At 40.6% G+C, this 23,655-nt stretch overlaps 1 protein-coding gene across 1 annotated transcript; it reads right to left on the bottom strand.

Moving 5' to 3' along the window:
• Window positions 1-520: 520 nt before the first annotated feature.
• LOC143297326 (HAUS augmin-like complex subunit 1) lies at window positions 521-20,841 on the bottom strand. The gene is made up of 10 exons (XM_076609614.1): window positions 20,718-20,841; window positions 17,293-17,467; window positions 16,689-16,821; window positions 15,550-15,684; window positions 12,211-12,334; window positions 9,072-9,137; window positions 6,976-7,047; window positions 5,357-5,404; window positions 4,401-4,976; window positions 521-2,216 (listed from the first exon to the last, which is right to left on the bottom strand). The coding sequence occupies exons 1-9, from the start codon at window positions 20,742-20,744 to the stop codon at window positions 4,926-4,928; spliced, it is 831 nt and encodes a 276-aa protein (XP_076465729.1). The 5' UTR covers window positions 20,745-20,841; the 3' UTR covers window positions 521-2,216; window positions 4,401-4,925.
• Between the last annotated feature and the right edge of the window lie 2,814 nt (window positions 20,842-23,655).

The raw sequence follows: 23,655 nt of genomic DNA, 5'->3' as shown, positions 1-23,655 counted from the left end.
CCGGATACCTTCAGCTTCAAGTCTGTGAAATACTTCCCGCAGGTGGAGATTGTGGTCTTCATCGGTGCTGCCAGTGACCAGGATATCGTCTCTTTTATGTTACCAATTGTTAGCATTGGATAAGCTACCTGGAACTTGGTGGTTGTTTTTTTTTTCATAGATTTCCTTGAGAAAAGTGTATTACTGGACATGTGGTTGAGAGTGCCAAGATAAGTGAGGAAATGCTTTGGCTGATGGCATATTGATGTTTGTATGGTGTATCTGCTTTCAGAGCAGTGATGTCCAGCATATGTCGTTATTGTTTTTGACCTGGATTTTTGGTTGCTTATGTGTTCCAGGTGTGCTCTCAATAGTAAAACACCTCATTAAAGCCACTCCATGTGGTCCTGTTTTGGTGTGAAGAGTGTGAACCTACCCAACACCTACCCTACCCCCTCTTACACATGCAACGCATGACCTTGTTCCACCCCCTTCATCGCACCTCCCTCCCTCCTTGCCCTGAATAAAGGGATGTGTTGTCTTTGAAGTCAACTCCAGGTCAGCCACAGAGCTGTTTTTGGCCTGTCTGATTCCTGTTTCCTTTTAACTCACTCAGTACGGCCAGTCCTCTCTTCTCCTCTACACAGACCCCTCGGATGTCCAGTGGGTGTCTGAATGACCCAACCTTTAGCTTCCATCGTCAGAACTGTGCTATTCTTTGTCAACATTCACCTCTTCAGTATAAGAGCGTTCCGCTTGCAATATTTTGATGATGGTAATTGGGATGAAATGCTGTTAACGTCGTCTCTTTCGCCGTTCGTATGGAGAGAGTTAATGCAATATTTAGCTCTATATTAACCCCCCACCCTCCACCATCTCTGCAAATCATCGCTCTAACTTTCATTTGTGTCAAGTGAACCATCTGACAAGTCTTTTTAACCACATATACAAAGTGCATGGTCTTTAATGACCTGTAAAGCTTGTGCAACATCTTTGGTGACAAAATCACATAAGGTGTTTGCAACATGTTACTGTTTCAAGCCACTTGAGCCAGTAAGTGTTTCGTCATCCGCCATCTTGAAATTTTCTGTGAGGGGTACTGACAATAATATCCAGCAATTACCATAAAGAGTGTGACTGGCTGTTGCTCCTCCTGGATAATGAAAGTAGACACATCAAGCTTTCTAACTGGAGTTTTTTTGGACACATCGATTTTAAAATGTAAATGTGAAAAATCCTGAAATGATGCGGACATATATATGTCATGAGCAAACAGCGATGCGTTTTTCATAACATATATACGTCATGGGGCACTGAAAAGGCTAATGCCAGTCTTGGAGACTGGAAAACTCTGTTTCATACCCATCTGACACTGCAGAAAATAAAATCACAGACTTTCTGGATGGGATTCATCAGCGTGATAACCAGATACTGAACTGTCATATCAGGACACATTTTTCATGTTTATAATTTCTAAAGCATTTTATTGATCTGTATCACACATTCATCTGCATTCCTGATCTACCATGGAAAACAAACATGAGAATTCTAAATCATTCAAAGACAAAATTCATCAACCAAAGTTAACTAATTCCAAATGTATACAAAAGTATCACACAAACCTTTCCAGACAGGTCCAAAACATTGGAAGAACATTTGTCATCTCTCTCTCTCCTCCTCTCTCTCAAACACACACACAAGCATGCATACATGCACACACACACACACACACACATATTCTATAAGTTACAACCTGTTTGACATAAACAGCAATGTTCATCTTCTAGACATTCTCCTTGGCGCCTGAATTAAGACTTGTCCTCAATTCAGAACCTTAAGCCAACCCTAAAATACAACAAATTAAGGGGAAAAACTGATGGCCAAGAACTTCATTTCATGGTGTTGCTTGATCCCCAGGTGTAAAACAATTTTCCCATTGTTGTGACAAAGCCTCTGGATCAGACACCTGGGATGGGTTGCATAAATGATTTTAGCATCATTGATCAAGTTGGCTGAGCACTGACAATTTTCTTAATGCTATGGGATCAGCATAAAGATAGGAAAGTTCTTAATGCTGAGCAGAGCTGCTAAAATCTTTTGAACAGCCCAGCCTGAAACTGATTCCAAAGCCGTTTTAGCCACTGGATGGTGGAGAAAAACCAGCCTAGAAAAACCACCGTTCCATCTCTTGAAATGGTAAAAGTCAGAAAATTTTGTCACAGAAGCTGAACCTGCCCCTCCACGGCGGCACAAGGCAGCCCTTTTAGTTTTGGCGCGAAGCGGAGGGGAGAGGGATGAACAGCGAGCGAGCGCGAAACGTTGGAAAGGTGATAGCCTGGACAGACAGGCAGGCAGTATATGGGGCAGCGCTCTGGCGCACCACTAACTTCGCGCTATTCTCAGCGGAGCGCATGTTACACGGGCAGTGTGTACAGCTGTGAACAGCTTCGCTGCTGCTGATAAACTGTCAGAAACAGGGTTATGTGCTTTTAAAAAATAATACTCTATGTCAGAATGCAACAAGAAGGGCGCTATGGGTGTGAATGGATGTGTGATTTTCTGACAAATTTAACGATACCAAACATGAGTAGGTTTAATTTCCTACAGGCAGTGTACAAGCGGTCCAAAACTTAGCGAGCACACGAACATTCTGTTCGAACTGAGGAACACACACGAAACGTAGTTCAATTTCAACTCCGTGTTGTGTGTGTACATCGTTTTACTTGGAGATAAAACTTATATCATGATATACATGCATGTCTCCACGATACAACTGGAAGGAAAATATAGCCGATACATTACCTAGAGGTGGCAGACCGCCCCGGAATTAGTGTCAGTATTTAACGATCAGCTCCACTGAGAACTGCTGCCAGCCACTTAAGTTTCACACTTCTCTCAACATCACGGGAAGAGGGACGGACAGACAGACATATATGCAGGGACAGACATACTGAGAAACAGAGGAACGTGTACGGAGAGAGAAAGGGGAGAGGCACAGAGAGAGAGGGAGAGAGACAGACGCACAGAGAGAGAGAGAGAGACGCACACAGAGAGGGGGAGAGAGATTTTCGCCGACTAGATGTTTTGCGTGTCAGTATGTGTGCCTTTGCTTGCGACATGCATTTGGTCAGTCTAAAAGATACACATTGACGATACCATGCTTTTAGTAAACGATCACAATGTAACGTACTGACATGCATTTGTAAGTTCAAAATAATAAAATCCATTCCTACCTGAACTTATAAATCTGTATGAACTCCTTGTTTGTAGTTGGTAATCCACTCAGTTGAAGTGTGACACTGACTAAACTCAAACATTTTTTTTTCTTGAACATCAATTATGCACATCAGTCGTGTGCATAATTTTTCTTCTTCTTCAGTAAGAGATTTATTGAGATCTTCATCCTCTGAGTCAACATACACCGTCTTACGTTTCAATTGTGCAATGGGTGATATAGCTGCGTCAGTGACAGGTGTTTTGGGTGTGATTGGAGATGTGTTTGTGCACAGCGTTCTTGTCTTTTTGACTGGTGTTGATGTGGACTGACAAAATGACGTTGACACACTGTCGTCGGTATCTAAGCAGCGGTCAGACGGAGCAAAACTGTCATCCGTGCATTTTTTTACGGGTGCTGATCGTCTTTTTTTCGGACGACCACGCTGACTTTTTGAGTGATGAAAAGAGCATGTTTTGCACTGATCCAAAGATAGATCTGGATCGAAAGTTGTCCAGATTTCTGACATTCTGTCAATGTCAAGTGCAACATTTTCATTTGCAGTTTTGAACTGAGAATTTCCATGAGTATGTTTCATTTTTATCATTTTTTTGTAGCACTTGATACAAATGCATGTGGGATGTTTGCCCTCTTCATCATTCGAAACATCTAGACCGAAAAAACGAAACAGTTCAGAAGAATACTTGACACAAAGTCTTGCATTCAACCCCTTGTCTTTATCTCTTCTGAGAACCCGCTCACCACACACACGACACATATTATCCAAACATCTCAAGTGTTCACTGAAGGTGTGTTGTCCAGTCAGCAATGCTGCCACTACCGCACCAGATTCCATTTTTGTCGGCACTCACACACACACACTTAGGTCAAATAACTGGATGTAACACAAACACTCGGACAGTGTCTGGTAAATCACACAACACACTTAAAGTTCACATTCACTGGAATCATGTACACAAAAATGACAGCAAACAAAAGTGACTGTGCACGAATATGATTAAATGAAAATCACTTAAACAATACACCTTTCTCTGCTGGAAACATAGGCACAAAGAGCGCGGCGCGTGCTCCCCTTCCCCCCACCCCTCCCATCCCAGTGGAATCTAGGTCAGCAGCCGTGCTCCTGACCGCTCACTGAACTCTGAAACTAAATAGCTCTGCTGGAAGTTAAGCGGCACAGCCGTGCCTCTGTTCCAATCATTCTAGCCCTGTATCCAACCATAACATGGTTCTGCAACAGTAAGTAGTCACCACCATCATCCTCACTGGTCTGTCCACAACCTGGCCACAAACCACGGCAGACATGTCTTCCTCAAAATCTGTCAGTACTACAGCCTCTAAATATCCATTGCTCACAGTCATAGAAGAGCACATGTATAGACCAGAAAAATAACTAAAGAATGCTGAGCTTGTTCCACAGCTGTTGATGACACTTGTGCTAATTTACCGTAGGAAGTGTTTCACATACATCCTATTTATCGCTACTTTCAGTCTTTTCAGTGTAGTTCTCACATGCATTCCTTTTCATCCCATGTTGGTTTGCATATTTTTGTAACATGCTGACATCTTTGTTGGTTCTCCAGAGAACAAATACTGACAAATCAGCACGTCTGCCATGGATGGGAATTCCAAGTTGACTGAGGAGTCACAGGACAACACCTCAGTGGGAGAGATCACCCAGCTGACTGATTAACCACCAATGTCAAGAGGTTCACAGCTTCATCACATCAATCTTCTGGCTCAGCTCAGTCTCCATCTGACTCTGAAAACAGAGAAAAGCAGAAGACAATAACATATATAAAATCAATGTCTATAAGCTTCATGGTGTTTGGATTTAAACAAGAATTTATATCCACACTGTAACTTTTGTTACTCTACCCAGGACCTCTGGATACTGTTCAGTACTTCTGAAACAGCCATAGTTTCTTCAGTAAGTTATCAACTAAGCTTTATTTCGCATCACCTGTGTAAAAATCATAAAATACAAATGTATATAACATCACAAGTACGTTGGGTTTTTTTAAACAGATATATATGTTGTGCATTACCAAAGAAATAAAATAACAACCAAGCATAACAACTCATTTTCCATTCTATTAAACAGAAGTCTACAACAAGTGACATTGCCAAAACAGAACTTACCACTTTTCTTCGAATCTCAGCCAGTTTCACTTTCGCCTGATTAATGTCCTGTACATAACAAAATACAAAAACAATAAGCAAACAGAAACTTGCAGGCAATGAAGGACTTCACAAAAGAGGAAAAAATCTGGGGACTTCATAAAGGCCACTCTGGGTCAAAATGATGCCCTATGTTGATACAGTTAAGCTTTGAATTTTCAAAAAGAAAAGACAGTTCATGGCACTTCTGCCCTCAGATTAAAAGTAATCCAAATTGTAACATTTTTTGTGTGGACAAGTTTGATCTTTCTTGACCACAGGCTATTTTTCCAATGCATGGGTAGAGTGACTGATTCTTGTTCAAATGAAAGATTTCCATCCAGGTCTAGGGGTTAACAGTAGACAAGGCCTGACTAAGCACATCAGGTTACGCTACTGGCCAGGCATCTGCTTAGCAGATGTGGTGTAGCATGTATGATTTGTTCAAACACAGAGACGCCTCCTTGAGTCACTGAACTGAACTGATCTTAGCGGTGGCAGATCCTAATAATCAATACAGCACTCTTACTGGTGGCAGATCATGAGAATGAACACTGCACTCTTACTGGTGGTAGATCATGATTATCAACATTGCATTCTTACCGGTGGCAGATCAGATATCAACAATGCACTCTATCTGATGGCAGATCGTGAATATCAGTATTGCTCTCTATCCGATAGCAAATTATGAATTATGATCATCAACATTGCATTCTTACTGGTGACAGACCATGATAATCAACAATGCACTCTTACTGGTGGGGGATCATAATAATCAACACTGCACTCTTACTGGTGACAGATAATTATAATCAACACTGCACTCTCACCAGGGGTGGACCACTATAATCAACACCGCACTCTTAATGGTGGGGGATCATGATAATCAACACTGCACTCTTACTGGTGGCATATAATTATAATCAACGCTGCACTCTCACCAGGGGTGGACCACTATAATCAACACCGCACTCTTAATGGTGGGGGATCATGATAATCAACACTGCACTCTTACTGGTGGCATATAATTATAATCAACACTGCACTCTTACCAGGGTCAGACCACTATAATCAACACCGCACTCTTACTGGTGGGGGATCATAATAATCAACACTGCACTCTTACTGGTGACAGATAATTATAATCAACACTGCACTCTTACCAGGGTCAGACCACTATAATCAACACCGCACTCTTACTGGTGGGGGATCATGATAATCAACACTGCACTCTTACTGGTGACATAATTATAATCAACACTGCACTCTTACAAGAGGTGGACCACTATAATCAACACCGCACTCTTACTGGTGGAGGATGATGACAATCAACACTGCACTCTTACTGGTGACAGATAATTATAATCAACACTGCACTCTTACCAGGGTCAGACCACTATAATCAACACCGCACTCTTACTGGTGGGGGATCATGATAATCAACACTGCACTCTTATCGGGGGCAGATGATAATCAATGCTGCACTCTTACTGGTGGCACATCATGATAATCAACACTGCACTCTTACCGGGGGCAGATAATAATCAACACTGCACACTCTTACTGACAGCAGACTGTGGTTATCAACAATGCATTCTTACCGGTGGCAGATCGTGATAATCTTGCAGCTTTTTCTTCAAGGGTCCCAGCTCCTCCTCCAACTTCTGCAGATCCTGTAGTCATAGCATGTTACACAGGGTTTCACATCAGTCTGAAAGGTTCTTCACACACCATCATTTTGTACGTACAGTAGTTCTGATGAAGTCCTCTCAGTACCTTTTTTGCAAAGTAAGAAGAATAGTTGTAGTTTTGTTTGGCGGTTTGCTTGTTTTTTTGTTGGTTTTTTTTTTCCTTTCCAAAGCTCCTTTAACAGTAAAGAACTATCCATTTTTCTGTGCCTGAGTTGCTCATTTGCAATCTCCACAGTGAGTACGTGAGAATGACAGACGCTCAGAGAGAAGCAAATAGAAAAAAGAAAGCTCTTTTTACCATGACATTCCTTTACTTTACCAACAACAACAACAAAAATACTCAGAGAACTGCACAAAAAATAGTGATGGTAAAAGTCCTTTTAAAAAAAAACAAAATAAAAATAAAAAGATGCATGTTCTGCTGCCTCTTTGTTAGTCAGCATTAATCAACAAATGAAAATGAAATTGTACAGTGAAGGGAGACAACTGTTATGGTTTCCACTGTGCACACATTAATCAACAGAGACGGAGTGAATGAGCCAAAATACTTCCACATTGTAATATATGTATCTCACCATACTAGTGTAGGAGCGGCATCGAAACTGAGGTCACCTTGAGAGCAGGGCATGAAAAACCACAGACTTTGAGACTGTTTTGTTTATATTGATGATGATGAAGGATGATGACGATGACGATGTTGCTATAGAGGTCCATTTTGGTTTGGGACTGCGTGACAAGGCTGTACTCTACACTTCCTGTCATAATGATATCCCAGCGCTAACCAGGCCCAAGAGATACAGACATTTGCAGTGTTGGTCAGGGAATTAAAGCAACACACCCTAAGACGAATCCTTGAAGTGGATGACACTTGACTGTGTAGGTCCCAGTCGTCCCATTTAAGCCCACAGCACACTCAACTTTGGGTAGGAGCCGGCCTCAGGCTGAAAAACCCACCTCCGCTGGGATTTGAACCCGCGTCCTCCCAGCCGCTACTGCGGCTGGTACAACATCCATGTCAACCCTAGCACTGCATGACTGGCAGTTTCCTGAAGACTGCCAGTGCAGATGCCGCAGATGAACAATTAAACAAGTTATGTGCCAATGCAGATGCCGCAGATGAACAATTAAACAAGTTATGGCAGAGTATGGAGAATACTGCTCACCAGTGTGGGAATAATTCTACCCATTGTGTAAAATGGAACAGCCAAAAAAAATAATCAAATAAAAAAATTTAAAAAATTTTTTAAAGTATTTTCATGTCATGTTCGACTGACCATCTGGACAGCAGAGTAAGTAACTGCTGTCCTGACAATTTGGGCTAGAATTTGATTAAGTGGAGAGTGTCTTGCCCAAGTTACATCCCCACTCTCTCGGCCAAGAGGGTTTTAGGGCAGTCGGCGTTGGGATGGTTCCCAAAGGCCAACTAGCCCCCAAGGCTGCAGCACCAAGAGCCAGTGCAGTTTTGCCTCCTAGTTTGACAGCCATAGTCCTTCACAAAAGACTAAGCTTAAATGATATCCCATTCAAGTAACTCTGCACTAAGTGTAGCAGTGGCCCTGTGGTCATGCACCAGACCAGGAAGACAGTGTTGTTGGGTTCAAGTCCTGCACAGATTGGGATGTTTTACTCTCCCCTCCACGGAACCTGGATTGGTGGTCTGATTGCCAGTTGCACAGCATGCACTTAATACACTGTTAAAAAAAATACAAAATCATTGGCAAGAGTTGTCCACAGCTAAATTTGATACAGAAAACAACACTAACGGTTAAACACACACATTTGCAGACATGCAAAGAAAAAAAAAAGGGTGATGCTGGATTATAGTGACACTCTCCCCAGGGAATTCAATGCAGAGAAATCTGCTTTGGTGGAAGTATGAAACAATTTCAGTTTCAAGGAGGTGTCAAAATGTGCAGACTGATCCATATATGCTACGTCGCATCTGCCGTCAATACAATACAATACAATACTTATTGGCAGAACAGCTCCACATCACACAGACATACCCGTGCCTTCTTCACCAGGTTCTCATGGAACAGAGAGGAGTCCACACCAGTCCTGGACACTGTGCTCTGGGGGAAAAACATCACCACCATCATCATCCACATCATCATCAGTGCCATGCAACATACACATAAAAACATCACCACCATCATCATCCACATCATCATCAGTGCCATGCAACATACACATAAAAACATCACCACCATCATCATCATCAGTGCCATGCAACATACACATAAAAACATCACCACCTTCAACATCATCAGTGCCATGCAACCTGCACAGAAAAACATCACCATCTTCATCATCATCGACATCATCATTGTTATCATGCAACCTACACAGGATCCACCATCTGCATCACAGAATAACATCACCATCTTCATCATCATCCACATCATCATCAGTGCCATGCGACATACACATAAAAACATCACCACCTTCAACACTATCAACATCATCATCAGTGCCATGCAACCTACACATAAAAACATCACCACCTTCATCATCATCCACATCATCAATGCCATGCAACCTACACATAAAAACATCACCACCTTCATCATCATCCACATCATCATCAATGCCATGCAACATACACAGAAAAATCACCATCTTCATCATCATCGACATCATCATTGTTATCATGCAACCTACACAGGATCCACCATCTGCATCATCATCTTACATCATCATCATTACTGTACTACCAAAACAGGACTTCTTAATCATATATATATATATATATATATATATACTGCCTTACAGGTATAGTGAGGTATCATTATCAGAAACATATTCACATACAAGTTAAACTGCAACAGCTATCATCCGGCACTTCATTGTACTTACTTGTTTCTTTTTTTACAGAGAACAGTATAAAAAAAAAATGTTTAAAGGGTTTTACAAACATTAATGTACGAGTCAAAAATGCAACTGCATCAACTGTATAAAGTGTATTATGTCTGTCTGTCTAGCTGAGCTGCACTGTTGTATTCACAACAATTCTAACCATCATAAAAATCCATGTGCGCACAGTTGCCCACCCCTCTAACAGGACGCAGCAAATAGATTCCACTGTATCTGGAAGGTTACCCTCTAAAACAGAGTAGGGCTGCCTACATGGTAGTCATACATGTAAAAGCCTTCTCACAGATTAAAGTGCACATGACCGCTGCAGCCCATAAATGCAGAAAGAGAGGAAAGTTTTTTTTAGGTTTTTTTGTGATTTCCGTAAAGTTTGTTTTTTGTTTTTATTCCTGGGCTGGGACTCCCATGTTCACTCTTATACACAAGTGGACTTTTATCTGTTTGACCATTTTTATCCCTGCAATGCCATGTAACCAGTAATACTCCGTTTCTGGGCAAATAAAGTGACCTCAAAACAAAAAAGACAGTGACAAATAATTACTAGAAATTTTCAAGACAAGACATTTTAGCCCTAGTTTAAACACCCATTTTGCTTGAAATTGAAAGAAAAAAAAAGGACTCCAGCTATAACTTGAGTCATAAATATAACACTAACATACCCACAGCAAGAATTGTAGTCATTCTTAACTGCTTGTGATAACATGATTTCAAAAGAAACTGTTATCATCCGTCATCTCTTACACCTTTCCCCCTCTTTACCTTCTAGGGAACACAAAAATAATGTTAAGGATGTTTAAAGACTGCTCAGGTTAAACTGATTCATGTCATACTTTTCAAGCAATTCTGTACCTGATGCTTGCTTTTCTAAAATTCTACCTTTATTTTCTGAGCATGCGTCTTTTTTGTGTGTGTGCATGTGTCTTGCATGTGTGTGTGTATCTGTGTGCATGCTTGCGTTTATGTGTGTGTGATTGTGTATGTGCATGTGTATTGTGTGTGTGTGTGTGTGTGTGTGTGTGTGTGTGTGTGTGTGTGTGTGTGTGCGCGCGTGCGTGTGTGTATGCCTCTATGTGAGTGTGTGTGTGTGTGTATGTGTGTGTGTCTGTATGTCTGTGTGAAAGAGAAAGTGTGTTTGGGAGGGGGGAGAGGGGGTTGGAGATGAGGAAGTGGAGGTTAGAGACTACTTCCAGTTTGGACAACACCTAAAAGATAAACCCAAGAGCAGTGGGAGCAGATTACCCCAGTTTGGACAACACCTAAAAGATAAACCCAAGAGCAGTGGGAGCAGATTACCCCAGTTTGGACAACACCTAAAAGACAACACCTAAAAGATAAACCCAAGAGCAGTGGGAGCAGATTACCCCAGTTTGGACAACACCTAAAAGACAACACATAAAAGATAAACCCAAGAGCAGTGGGAGCAGATTACCCCAGTTTGGACAACACCTAAAAGACAACACATAAAAGATAAACCCAAGAACAGTGGGAGCAGATTACCCCAGTTTGGACAACACCTAAAAGACAACACCTAAAAGATAAACCCAAGAGCAGTGGGAGCAGATTACCCCAGTTTGGACAACACCTAAAAGACAACACCTAAAAGATAAACCCAAGAGCAATGGGAGCAGATTACCCCAGTTTGGACAACACCTAAAAGACAACACATAAAAGATAAACCCAAGAGCAGTGGGAGCAGATTACCCCAGTTTGGACAACACCTAAAAGACAACACATAAAAGATAAACCCAAGAGCAGTGGGAGCAGATTACCCCAGTTTGGACAACACCTAAAAGACAACACCTAAAAGATAAACCCAAGAGCAGTGGGAGCAGATTACCCCAGTTTGGACAACACCTAAAAGATAAACCCAAGAGCAGTGGGGGCAGATTACCCCAGTTTGGACAACACCTAAAAGACAACACCTAAAAGATAAACCCAAGAGCAATGGGAGCAGATTACCCCAGTTTGGACAACACCTAAAAGACAACACCTAAAAGATAAACCCAAGACCAGTGGGAGCAGATTACCCCAGTTTGTACAACACATAAAAGACAAAGCCAAGAGCAGTGGGAGCAGATTACCCCAGTTTGGACAACACCTAAAAGACAACACCTAAAAGATAAACCCAAGAGCAGTGGGAGCAGATTACCCCAGTTTGGACAACACCTAAAAGACAACACCTAAAAGATAAACCCAAGAGCAGTGGGAGCAGATTACCCCAGTTTGGACAACACCTAAAAGATAAACCCAAGAGCAGTGGGAGCAGATTACCTCCAGTTTGGACAACACCTTGCTGTACTCCTGGACCTTGCTGCGAAGAAAGGAGGTGTCCTTGATGTGCTTATCTACCTTCTTCTCCTGCTGAATGCTCTGATCCTCAAGGTCTCTGCAAGCTCTGGACAAAGTTCAAAAAGGGTTAAAGGTCACATAACCTTTAACTCACTCCATGCCAAGAGTTTTTGCCCTTGCCAATCCCTGAAAACCCAGGGTTTGTATAGGATGGGGAAAAAATTGTAAAAAAAACCAAATAAACACCCAGACAATTGATATTTAGTATATGTATGCACGGAATGTTGTTCCATATGTGTGCAAAAAATCAAAGTATTTACTCACTGTCTTGATGTTGATCGCGGTATCCATATTTAGTGTATTTTTTAGCATTTTTGCACCCATCAGAAAGGTACACCAACATGTTCCACATCACATTCTAACACTATTTGAGGAACTGAAGACCTAGTGCATGCAATGAAGTATGAACAGGTGGTGAAGAAAGTTGAAATTCACTCATACAAGAAAAAATATTGTCTCTACATAATGAAAATCAAAGAACAAAGAAAAAAACTCAACCGGCTGGGTGTTGACTGGCCAGTCAGCTGACAAACCTGGTATGCCAGTGAAGGGATGTGCAAGAGGGAAAAAGGAAAAATTGTCAGTCCAATCACTGGTGAAAACACTTGCAAAATCGTCCATTTCCTCAGTGGTTTCGTCGTCTGTGTCTGTCTCATCTGCTGGCACATGTTCCTCACTTTCCTCTCCATTGTAAACACTCTCTTCAGTGGCCGAATCTGTTTCTAGTTCATCGGGATCTGGTTCAAATTAACTGTCTGAAGAATCAATATTATCTCCTTCGACATCAGAGCCTTCAGTTTGGATCATTTCCAAAGCATCTTCGACGCTGAGTAACATTTCACCTCTCCGACCGTGTCGAACACTTCGCCGTGACGCCATCTTGTCAAACAACTTACAAAGCTGACAGGGGGCACGCTTTGTTATCAAGTGCGGTTGAGCTTATCGCGACACACACGCAGCGTGTGTGAATGAAAAGCTGACCAGAGGTGATGTAAGATATCACATCTGCTTTTGATTTTCGCATCCGACGCGTCACTCCGACAGCACGACTTTTTAAAATCCAAGTCCGCATATGCGGACATTGGCATCCAACGCTTTCTCCGACGATGTCCGCATATCCGGACAATGGCAGCGAGTGAGTTAATGGCCACTGGGGCAGCAAATTCATACCCTGTCTCTAGGGCTTGACATAGGAAGATGGGGCCCAATCCTCTCCTTCGGCTGTTTTAACCTTCCATGAATTAAGTCAAGTACCCATTCACACCTGGGTGGAGTGAGGAAAAATGAGAGTAAAGTGGCTTTCCCAAGGACACTACACCATGCTGAAAGAGGACCCTGAACCCTGATCACTGGTTAACACTGGATCAGAAGTCCAATGCCCAACCAATTCTGCCATGGCTCTTCCTTGCAAGACTACAAGATTTGAATGAATAAGCATGCTTGTCAAAGACAAATTAATACTAGGGTAAATTTTTCATACTAATCATAGCTTTATAACATAAAAATTGAATAATCAAAACATATGAATGCTGTTGTGAAAGTTAATGGTAATATGTGATTAGCATGCGAAAACCCGGCTACAGACGAAATTTATCATTTCTGACATTTATGTACTTTCAGAAGGTTTAAAAATCACAAAGAACATACAAAAAACAGGATTTATCTAACTGTAATAGTTTTTTATATAATTTTTTTCAAAGTTCATGTGCCTGAAAAGAGCAAATGCAGAAATCGGCTCATGAAAAAAAAAACCATACATTTGTCTGCTTGTAACTTTAGAACAAGAACTGTCTTGAACATGTATTTGGCGTCAAAAGATTCAGTAAACCATAAATTTCTGTATGAAAAAAGCACGGGAAAATTTATATTTTCTCTCTGTACTCAAACGAAGTCAAGAAGGGCGACTGGAGGAGTGACATCATGCCATGAGAGAGCAGAGTCTACAGTGACAGTGAATGTTCAAATGAGAGACAAAGGCCTCATTTGTGTTTCAACAAAAAATATTTCCCATAATGCTGATCTTTTTTTTTTTTTTTTTTTTTAACTTGTCTTTAGATCCCAGAATGCTTGGATTCTTCTTTCTGTTTCTGCCATCATTGTCCATGTCTCACATCCATATAAGAGGATGGAGACCACCAGTGACTTGTAGAGCAGGAATTTTGTGTGGAATCTGATGTTGCTCTTCCATACCCTGTTCAGTCTGGCCATCGCTGCCGTTGCAGAATTAATCCTATTTCGGATTTCTGCTGTGCAGGTGCCGTCTTTGGACAGGGTTGCTCCCAGGTACTTGAAGCTGGTCACTTCTTCCAAGGGCTCACCATTCATGGTTATGTTGGCACTGATGGTTTGGTCACGTCATACGACATAACACCCTCTCCAAAACCATCCTGCAAGGGACTGTAGAGGGAGGGCGCAGACGGGGGCGGCAGAGAAAGAGCTGGTCCGACAACGTCAAGGAATGGACCAAAATGACGATGCCAGATCTCCTCACGACAGCTGCCAACAGAACGGCGTGGCGAGCTAAGACATCTTTCTCATGTCCCCCCAATGACCCCAGCGGTCAAGGGAATGAGTGAGTGAGTGAGTGAGATCCCAGATCAAAATAATGTTCACTAACTGCAGTCATTTAGTGTTGTGCCACATCATAAGCTGAATGCACTGAATATTGCAACTTGTGACGAACATGTGCAGCAGTACCAACAGTGCATGCACCTGACAACATTAAAAATACTACAATTTCAGGCAGTTTTGTGCTAACATACTTACTGACAACAAAGATAACACTTCAAAGATACGAAATTTGTAAATTTTGTAAACATCTCGATTTTCATTATTTTGACACTAATGAGGTGTTTTTGTGCAAAACTAATAATAACTGGCCATGACTTTAGCCGGGTTTTCACATGCTGTGTCACATATACTTGTCAGAAAGATTTGCATTCTCGAGTTTTTTTGGGTTTTTAAAAAAATAATTTTACAAGAAGTGAATAAAAACATATCAGTATGGGGTCAACAACATTCCTATCACAGAGAAATAAATATTGGAGTAAAAATATATACCTTACAGCCATTAATCAAGCTATATGTTCTGTTTTACAACATTTTGCTTTAAAAAAAAAAAAAAAAAGTACAGCTTTTCTATAATCCGCATTACATTCACAACACAAAGACACATGTATAATATACAGTGTCAGAATGCAGAGACAAAATAGAAATTTAAACAAACTGACCCACAACATGACAACAGTAAGCCTGTCTTACTTGTTAAGTGCACTGTGTTTAATGAGAGCATCCTTCGTCTTGTGTGTAAGCTGAGCCAGCAAACGCTCCTCTGCTAGGTATTCCTCGTGAATCCTGTCTCCTTCATCTTGAAGACACTTCAGCGCTAGTAGGTAGCTGGAAACAGACGAACAAGCACATGTATCAAAACACATGCATGCATGTACACACACATGTATAGTATACACACAGGCATATACAGACACTCTCAAACAGACATGCACACAAAGTCCTACAAACACAAGCGCACACACATTTTTTTTCAATACAGATGTGCCAACTGCTGACCTAAAAACTGGCTTGAAAACAAGTTCAATTCGGAAGTGTGATCTATATCCACAGACATTTGTCCAAAGGCCCTCCTTATCTGGAATTCTCTTCTTCTGGATCTCCATCACTTACCAATGCTGCCCTCTTTCAAAACAAATTTGAAAACCCACCTGTTCAAACAGGCCTTTGGGTGTGATGAAGCATAGCTAACTGTCTGCATTCTTCCTCCTCCTACCCACCACTTTACCCTCTACTGAAATCATCATATAGTGTGTGTCTGTGGGTGGGTGTTTATGTGTGCGCAAACATGCGTGCAAAAGCGTATGTGTGCGCATGTGTCGGGCATTTTGGTGCTGCATGTGTGTGTGTGTGTGTGTTTGTGTGTGTTTGTGTGTGGGTGATTGTTCATATCTGCAATTAATAGTAGTATTAGTACTGTCTTGGTGTATAAATACACATGTACATTGTTTTTTCATGTGCAGAGGCATGTTACTATCCACTATTGTACATGTACTATTTCATGTGAGGCGCTTCGAGCCCATTATATGGGGAGTTTGCGCCAAGTAAATACTATCTATTATTATTATTACAGTTATTACAGTATAATATACATGTTACAATGAAAGTGTGTAACTAGTGATTTTATGAAATCCTTAAGACTTAGGGATTTCCTGTGATTACTGATTCAGTCAGTGATCTATCTTTTGTTTAGTTATTACTAGTAGCAGTGTTATCATTATCATCAACAACATCATTATTATCATATTATTATCATTATAATTATTATCATTTTGCCAACATCAAGTCTGTGAAAAGTCAAAACAATATTAAACCAAACAGACAATGCAAACCTGGTATCACTGGGGTCCCGTATCTCTAGTAGCCAAGCCACATTGGCCAGGGTTCGCAAGCTCATCACACCAGACTGGGACAAGATGCCAGGATTCAAGTTCAGTTTCATCAAGATGCCGCCTATACGCTGACCTGTAACACAAAGACAAACGGATCCATGAACAATGCTTAAAATTTACAAGTGTGTCTTTTTTCTATGTTTTCTAATACATGAGTAACTTAAAGTCAAAAAGGTTAAAATGGTATTCAAGGTCCCATAGACTCTTACAGCCATCAAAGTAGTAAATTCAATGTCCACTGCGTCTAGGGTTCAGCACAGTAAGGCGGGGCCCAATGTTCTTCTTCCAACATTTTAACCTGCCTCAAAAGTTTTCAATACTATCACCAAGGTCTTATGTTTCACTGATTCCAGATTCAGTGTGAGTTCATGCTGGCAATTATCATGAAACAGACTCACAATCATAAATGGTTTCTCAGATCCATGGACAATTATTGGATGATCACTGAGGCAATTTGAGATTTTTCTTACAATATACTCACTATCCTTCCACAAAATATTCTAGGTTGCCTTTCAACAAATCAAAGTAAACGACAAATACTTACTTTCTACGGTGTATTCTGTGGCTTTCAGACGTAGATCTTGAATTATAAGCTGAGTATCATGATCTCTGTCAATGTTCTTCAACATCAACTGGTAAAGTAGTTCAATTGTGCATTCATTCCGCTCAAATGAAGGAACTGGTTTCCCTGCATAAAGACTATCCAGCCATGTCTGGACCTTGACACAGAAACAAAATGCAAGGCAAATAGAATGGATGAAACATTTATTTACACTGTGACTGGTTGTCAAAGCCTACATTTGTGTAGATCATGCAGTTAGTGTGACAGAACAGGCAAAATGAAGCAAAATCAAAATATAGAGATCAGAAAAACATGTCTCTGATTCAGAAACAAATTCTAAAATGATGATAAACTAAATCAGAAAGTGTAAGTCTGTTGGATTTAACAAACATTTATATTCATATGCTAGGAATAAAGTTCAAAATCTAAAACAACTGTCCCTGGGGTTAATTGGATTAGTAAAAATAAAAACTAGATGTTCCAATGTGACTCACATACAGTCTGATACCCACTTCAATCCAACACAGGAATAATGAGGAAGAAAAAAAATACATAAAAAAAAAGAAAGCCAATCAATTCACAACAGAACAATGTCAACTGAACTGTTGTGACCTTGACCTTTAACCCTGACCTTTGAAATGATTTGTGTTCTGGCCATTGTCAATCTGCTCCAGACTTGATTTTTGATTATCAAGCAGTGACATCTGTTTTGAAGCTTAGGTGGTTTATTCAAGATTCTCTTCATTTTCTTTCTTCTTTAAAATTTTTTTTTTGTTCACAGTAGCTATACAATCTTTGCACAACCAAATACACTGGCAATGGTCAGCAAACTGTGGATATATACAGATCTGCATGAAGAGAAAAAATATTGATGGGTAGGTGGTTGAATAGTTAAGTGTCCTGGGTTCAATCCCTGGCTTCTGCACACCTGCTGGGTGAAGAGTGGAGATTTTGCACATCTCACGGGTCAACAGATCTGCTGACCAGCTGGTGCCTGAATGCTAGACAAACCCCTTTGTATGCATTATATCATTATGCAAGCAGGTCAAGTATGCATGTTACAGAACCTGTAACCCATAATGTTATTGTTCTGCATTCACAGAAAAATCAAAATATACAGCACACTACAACCTGAACCACGGCTGAGTCATCAACAAACTGATAATGGTTGTGTTGTTGAAAAAACAAAAACTAAGAAAATAGCGGAATCCAAATGGCAATGATCACGGCTTTGTCATTTATTAAAGTTAAACACTCAGAAACAGTTAAAATCATGAGTAAGTATGACACTGACAGTTATACTTAGTTGTTAAAGATAAGCAATAAATGATAGGCATGGACTGTGTACAAATTTATGTAAAGGTTCTAACAACTTTATATATCATGTAATCACATGATATGTATCATTTAGTCATAGTAGTAGGTCAGGGACAAAAACAAGCTTTCAAGCTTATAAACAGTCCCTTCTTTGATCTCATAACACATTCTGTTACTGTCAAGGTTCGACGCTTCATTTACATTTTATTTATTCATCAAACTCTAAAAATAGTTAAGAATTTTGTAGAATTGACCTGTTGATTCATGAATGAGTTAGTTGATGGTGTTTGTTTTAAATTCAGTGGCAGTTGATTCCATACATTTGTAACTCAGTTAATGAAGCAAAACTTTGTGTTAGTATTTGAACGTTGTACAAAAAAAAATATATATATATCATTTTTTATCAGTATTTCTCGTGGAACTGTACTGAGGTGCAGAGAAGAACTGATCCCAAGATAAATCAACATGACTACTGAAAAGCTTATATGTCTCAATGAGATCTCCGGTATCCTTCTACCCTTATGGGAAAATAAATTTAAATAAGTTAATCAATCATTATAAGACATGAGCCTACATTCATGTACAAGCTTTGTGGTTCTTCTCTTTTTTTTTCTTAAAAAATAAAATATATATATATATATATATACTAATTTTTTTTTAATATCATAAACAGACAAATACATATTCAAATCATAACAATTTCTATAGAAAAAAAAACAAAAACAAAAACAACACAAACTACACACAAACAAAAAGAAGAGAGAACTATTGAACTTATAATATTAATGAGAACTGAAGAAGATGAAGAAAGAAGGGGGAAAAAAAAAGACGTGACACCACATACTGACACAGAGAGGAAGAGGAGAGCACATTTTTGGTTGGAGGATGATACAAAATGAAAAAGGCATTTCAAAATACCTTCGATACATGCACAATGTTATGAGTCCATGACTCATGAATAAACATCAACAATCATAAACATACATATACATACGCACATGTACACTTATATTTTTTTGCATGTATATATACACACATACACACATACATGTGCATGCACATGCATGTACACATACTCACACGCACACATTTGTTTTTGTTTAGGTCATTTGACCAATGACAAATAATTAATCCACTTCCTTTCAAAGTCATTTAGTCTTAATTCTAAACAATGTGCATACTTTTCTAGTTGATATTGTTTCTTAAGTTCCTCCTGGTATGCTTTAATAGTAGGTTTGGATTTACAGAATCTACATTTATAGATATAAAACTTAGCAAAGAGCAATACGAGATCAAATATGTCGTCTGTTTTTGTTTTCTTGTCTGTGGTGAACAGCACAAGTTCTGGATTTAACTTCATTTCAGCACAGTGTTGACATTTTTCCTTTAACGTTTTTTCAAAGTCAGCCCAGAAACTGCAAGCACTGACAGAACTTGTGGCTCTTCTGTGTACCCTGTCAATTGCAACTGATTGTCCCTTCAGAAAAGGACACTATATTTTATTTCCATACTCCAACTGAAGTTGCACCAGAGCTTTATATAGTTTTACACACAAAAAAATATCATGGTCAAGATAATCAAAAGTTCTTTTGATTATTCCAATCATTTGATTTGCTATATTTATGCAGTTGTGATGAATATGTAGGTCAAATGAAAGATTACTATCAAAAGTGACTCCAAGGTCTTTTTCACTGTCACATGGTTTTACTATGTTTGTTGTGTTATTCAGCTGCACAGAAAATGTTTTGTTTGGATTTCTTCTACCAAAATTTATCACTTTACATTTGTCCACATTAAAATACAGATTCCATTATGTCGCAAATTAATCTTAAATCTAATGTAATACTGCTCCCATCGAATCCTGACATGGGCGTAGTGTACAAATAATAAATAACTGCTCATAATGCATAAGCATTACTAAAACTATTACCCTTTTTCCCCGTTCTGATTTTTTCCAGTGTAAAGCGTCCTGGAAACATGATTATTTGACCTCAATCACTGGAGTTCAGTGCAATAAAAGGGTCTATCGTTGCCATTCAGAGTAGTATATTCGATTTCCCCGCGGGAAGCCTTGTTGCTAAATATCGTACCTTTCGAAATTTCGTGCTGATATCCATGACGCATCACACACTGTACAACAACTCAGCACAGAAACCTCGTTCGAACCTTGTTTCACTTCAAAAATGGCGGCGGAATGCTTACGGAAGGCAATTTCGCTGGCAATAGCACTTCAAAGCATTGCAGTTACTTCCCTTGTATTACATTTGACGTCGCAAAAGAATGCTGCGCACACTGTTTTATGTTGTTGTTGTTCCCCCCCCCCCCCCTCCCCCCCCCTCCCATATACACTTCACAATGATATATCATATTTACTGTTTCTTTCCTTACTTCCTTACAAGCCTTTGTGTGTGTGTGTGTGTGGTTCAGATTCAACTGGTTTCTGATCATCGTCACGTACCATTGGAGGGTTCATTGCTCTTTCGTTCAACAGACTGCCACTTTCTGAATCCCTGCTTTGTTTGCCGGGACACACTGTCCGAACGTGTACCAGAACTGATTCTGTCGTCATCAGTTTTGTTGTTTTGTTTTGTTGTCGTTTTAACTCTCTCTCTCTCTCTCTCTCTCTCTCGTTGCGGCTGCACTCGCAGTGCAACAACATTCTTACATCTTGACGTGCGCTTCTTTTCCCCATATGTTATAGAAGTAGTCAAGTTATGCCTTGCACTCTTTAGTAATGTGTAGTGTAGAAGGGCGAGGACTGGCCAGCAAAAAAACAACAAAACAAAAACAACAGTGTTTGTCCTCAAAAATAAAGAATTAGTCTTGTCTTGTCTCCTCTCTCTCTCTCTTTCATTTACCTACAGCCAGAGCGACTGAGAGGGAGGCAGTGGTCGGAGCTGAGAGAACGACGATGAGAAAGATGACACGAAAGAGAATGGGAGGGAGGCCGGGAGGCTGAAGAGTGAATTCAAGCACAAGTGCCTTTATCATATCGTTATACTCTCCAAAACGAAAGATCATATAGTTATACTTTCCAAAACGAAAGTATAGAGACATTGTAAAAACATATCCTGTTACATACCAGTGTTAATGGCAGCCCCCGTGGGCAACTAGTGGGCAACTGAGAAGGTGAGGGCAGAAGTTACGGGTAACTTGAAGCCGTTCGCTTCAGTGTGAAAAATAATATGTTAAGTGTAACCACCACCTGGTCCGTCCGGCCGAGCCAGCAGATCTGCAGATGGGAAGGTGGTACGGGGCACTTCCTGGCGTGTCCGTGGCCACTGGAGTTTTTAGTTTACGGCCGATGGACTCTAACTCGATCATACTCTGAACGTCCGTCCCGGCTACACTGATCCGGTCATTGAGGTCAGCGGCCTTCATCAACATTCCCAGTGAAAATTCGTCAAAAGATTATGTAAAAAAAACTAAACTGACAACGACAACAACAGCAACCGACAACAACAATGACAATAACAATAACTTGTGGCTATATTGAACTCTTACCAAGCGCTCCGGCAAAGCACTTACACGTAGAAAAATTCATCGACGAAAAACTGATGACGACTTAGTCAAATAAGAGAATACATCGATTCACACTCAGACACACTCGAGTCATACTGACTAGACATATTATCTGGTCAAACTCATGGCTCACACACACACACACACACACACACACACACCGTCACGGCTGGCACACACACACACACACACACACACACACACACACACCACACACTGTGACACACACACACACACACACACACACACACACACTGACACACACACACACACACTGTGGCACACACACACACACACACACACTGACTGACACACCCGGGCGGCACACGCACGCACACACACACCGGCTGGGCACACTGGCGACGACAATGATAATGCCGAATGGTGACGGTCATGATGATGATGATGGGCAGGAGTCATGACGTCCGAGATGGTAGTATGACGATGATGATGACGACGATGATGGTGGTGATGCAGAAGAAGATGATGGTAATGGTGGTTGTGGTGATGATAATGGTGAGTGGGGTAATGGTGATGGTGATCATGATCATCGTGATATTGACATTCTCTTCTCTACGAATTCACTGAGTTTACGAAACTTTCTCCAAAGCAGGTGCCTCGCATCACTGCAGTCTCTTTTTCTTCATCATCGTCCTCTTCTCTTCTTCTTCTTCTTTTTCAGTCTTCTTCCTCTTCGAGCCAACTCTGTGAAGTAATTAATTTAAGGCACCGCATAGAAGGACTCAGTTAACCTGATTCCTTCACGTCGGTCAAAGCTTGGGTCTCTGTGAATGTTTTTTCCTGTCCACTTCTGTGACGGCTTGTCAGTGTATTGCCGTTTGCTTTTTTTCTTCTTTTTTTTTTTGTCTCCGCCCTCACGCCCACCCCATCCCTGGTCTTCAGTCATCCCTGATAAGTATTCAAGCCAGGCAATACCAGCGTAGCTTCCCTTTTCTTATTGATATCAGCAGATCTTAGTCATGGGGTCTAACTGATGTACTGCTTGATGGTTTAGTTCATTTTGTTCGTTGGTGAAGTGATCAGTGTATCTGATATTTAGTATCTTGTAATACTGATCACCTCAGTCATTAACATGGCTTGAATTCTTTTTTTTTTCCAAATCTGCCGTGACGGTCCATGTTTCGCATGCATACAGCAAGATGGAACAAGTACTGAGTGCATGCAGGATTCTGATCTTGTTTCATAGAGATTAGTAATACTGCCCTTTCATATGGACAACTGAATGCTCAGTGATGTTGTCTTTGCTACCCTTGAGAGGATTTCTTGTTTGGATCCTTCATAGATGATGATGGATCCCATGTGGGTGGACGGACTCATGTATCATTGTCTAAGGACATGACTGAGCTAAACACGGTTCCCGGGCTAGCTCAGTTCTGTCCCTAGACAGTAATGTCAGCAGTAATGGGGGTGCTGTGGCTGCCTGTCAACTTGGCCTTTTCTTGTCGCTGATATTTGTTGATGCTGGTTCATTCATGCAGTCTTTTA

This window comes from Babylonia areolata, chromosome 22, assembly GCF_041734735.1.
Source record: "Babylonia areolata isolate BAREFJ2019XMU chromosome 22, ASM4173473v1, whole genome shotgun sequence".
Lineage (NCBI taxonomy): Eukaryota > Metazoa > Mollusca > Gastropoda > Neogastropoda > Buccinidae > Babylonia > Babylonia areolata.
Note: the sequence above shows the minus strand (reverse complement) of the source record. Positions and strands in the feature narration are given on the sequence as shown.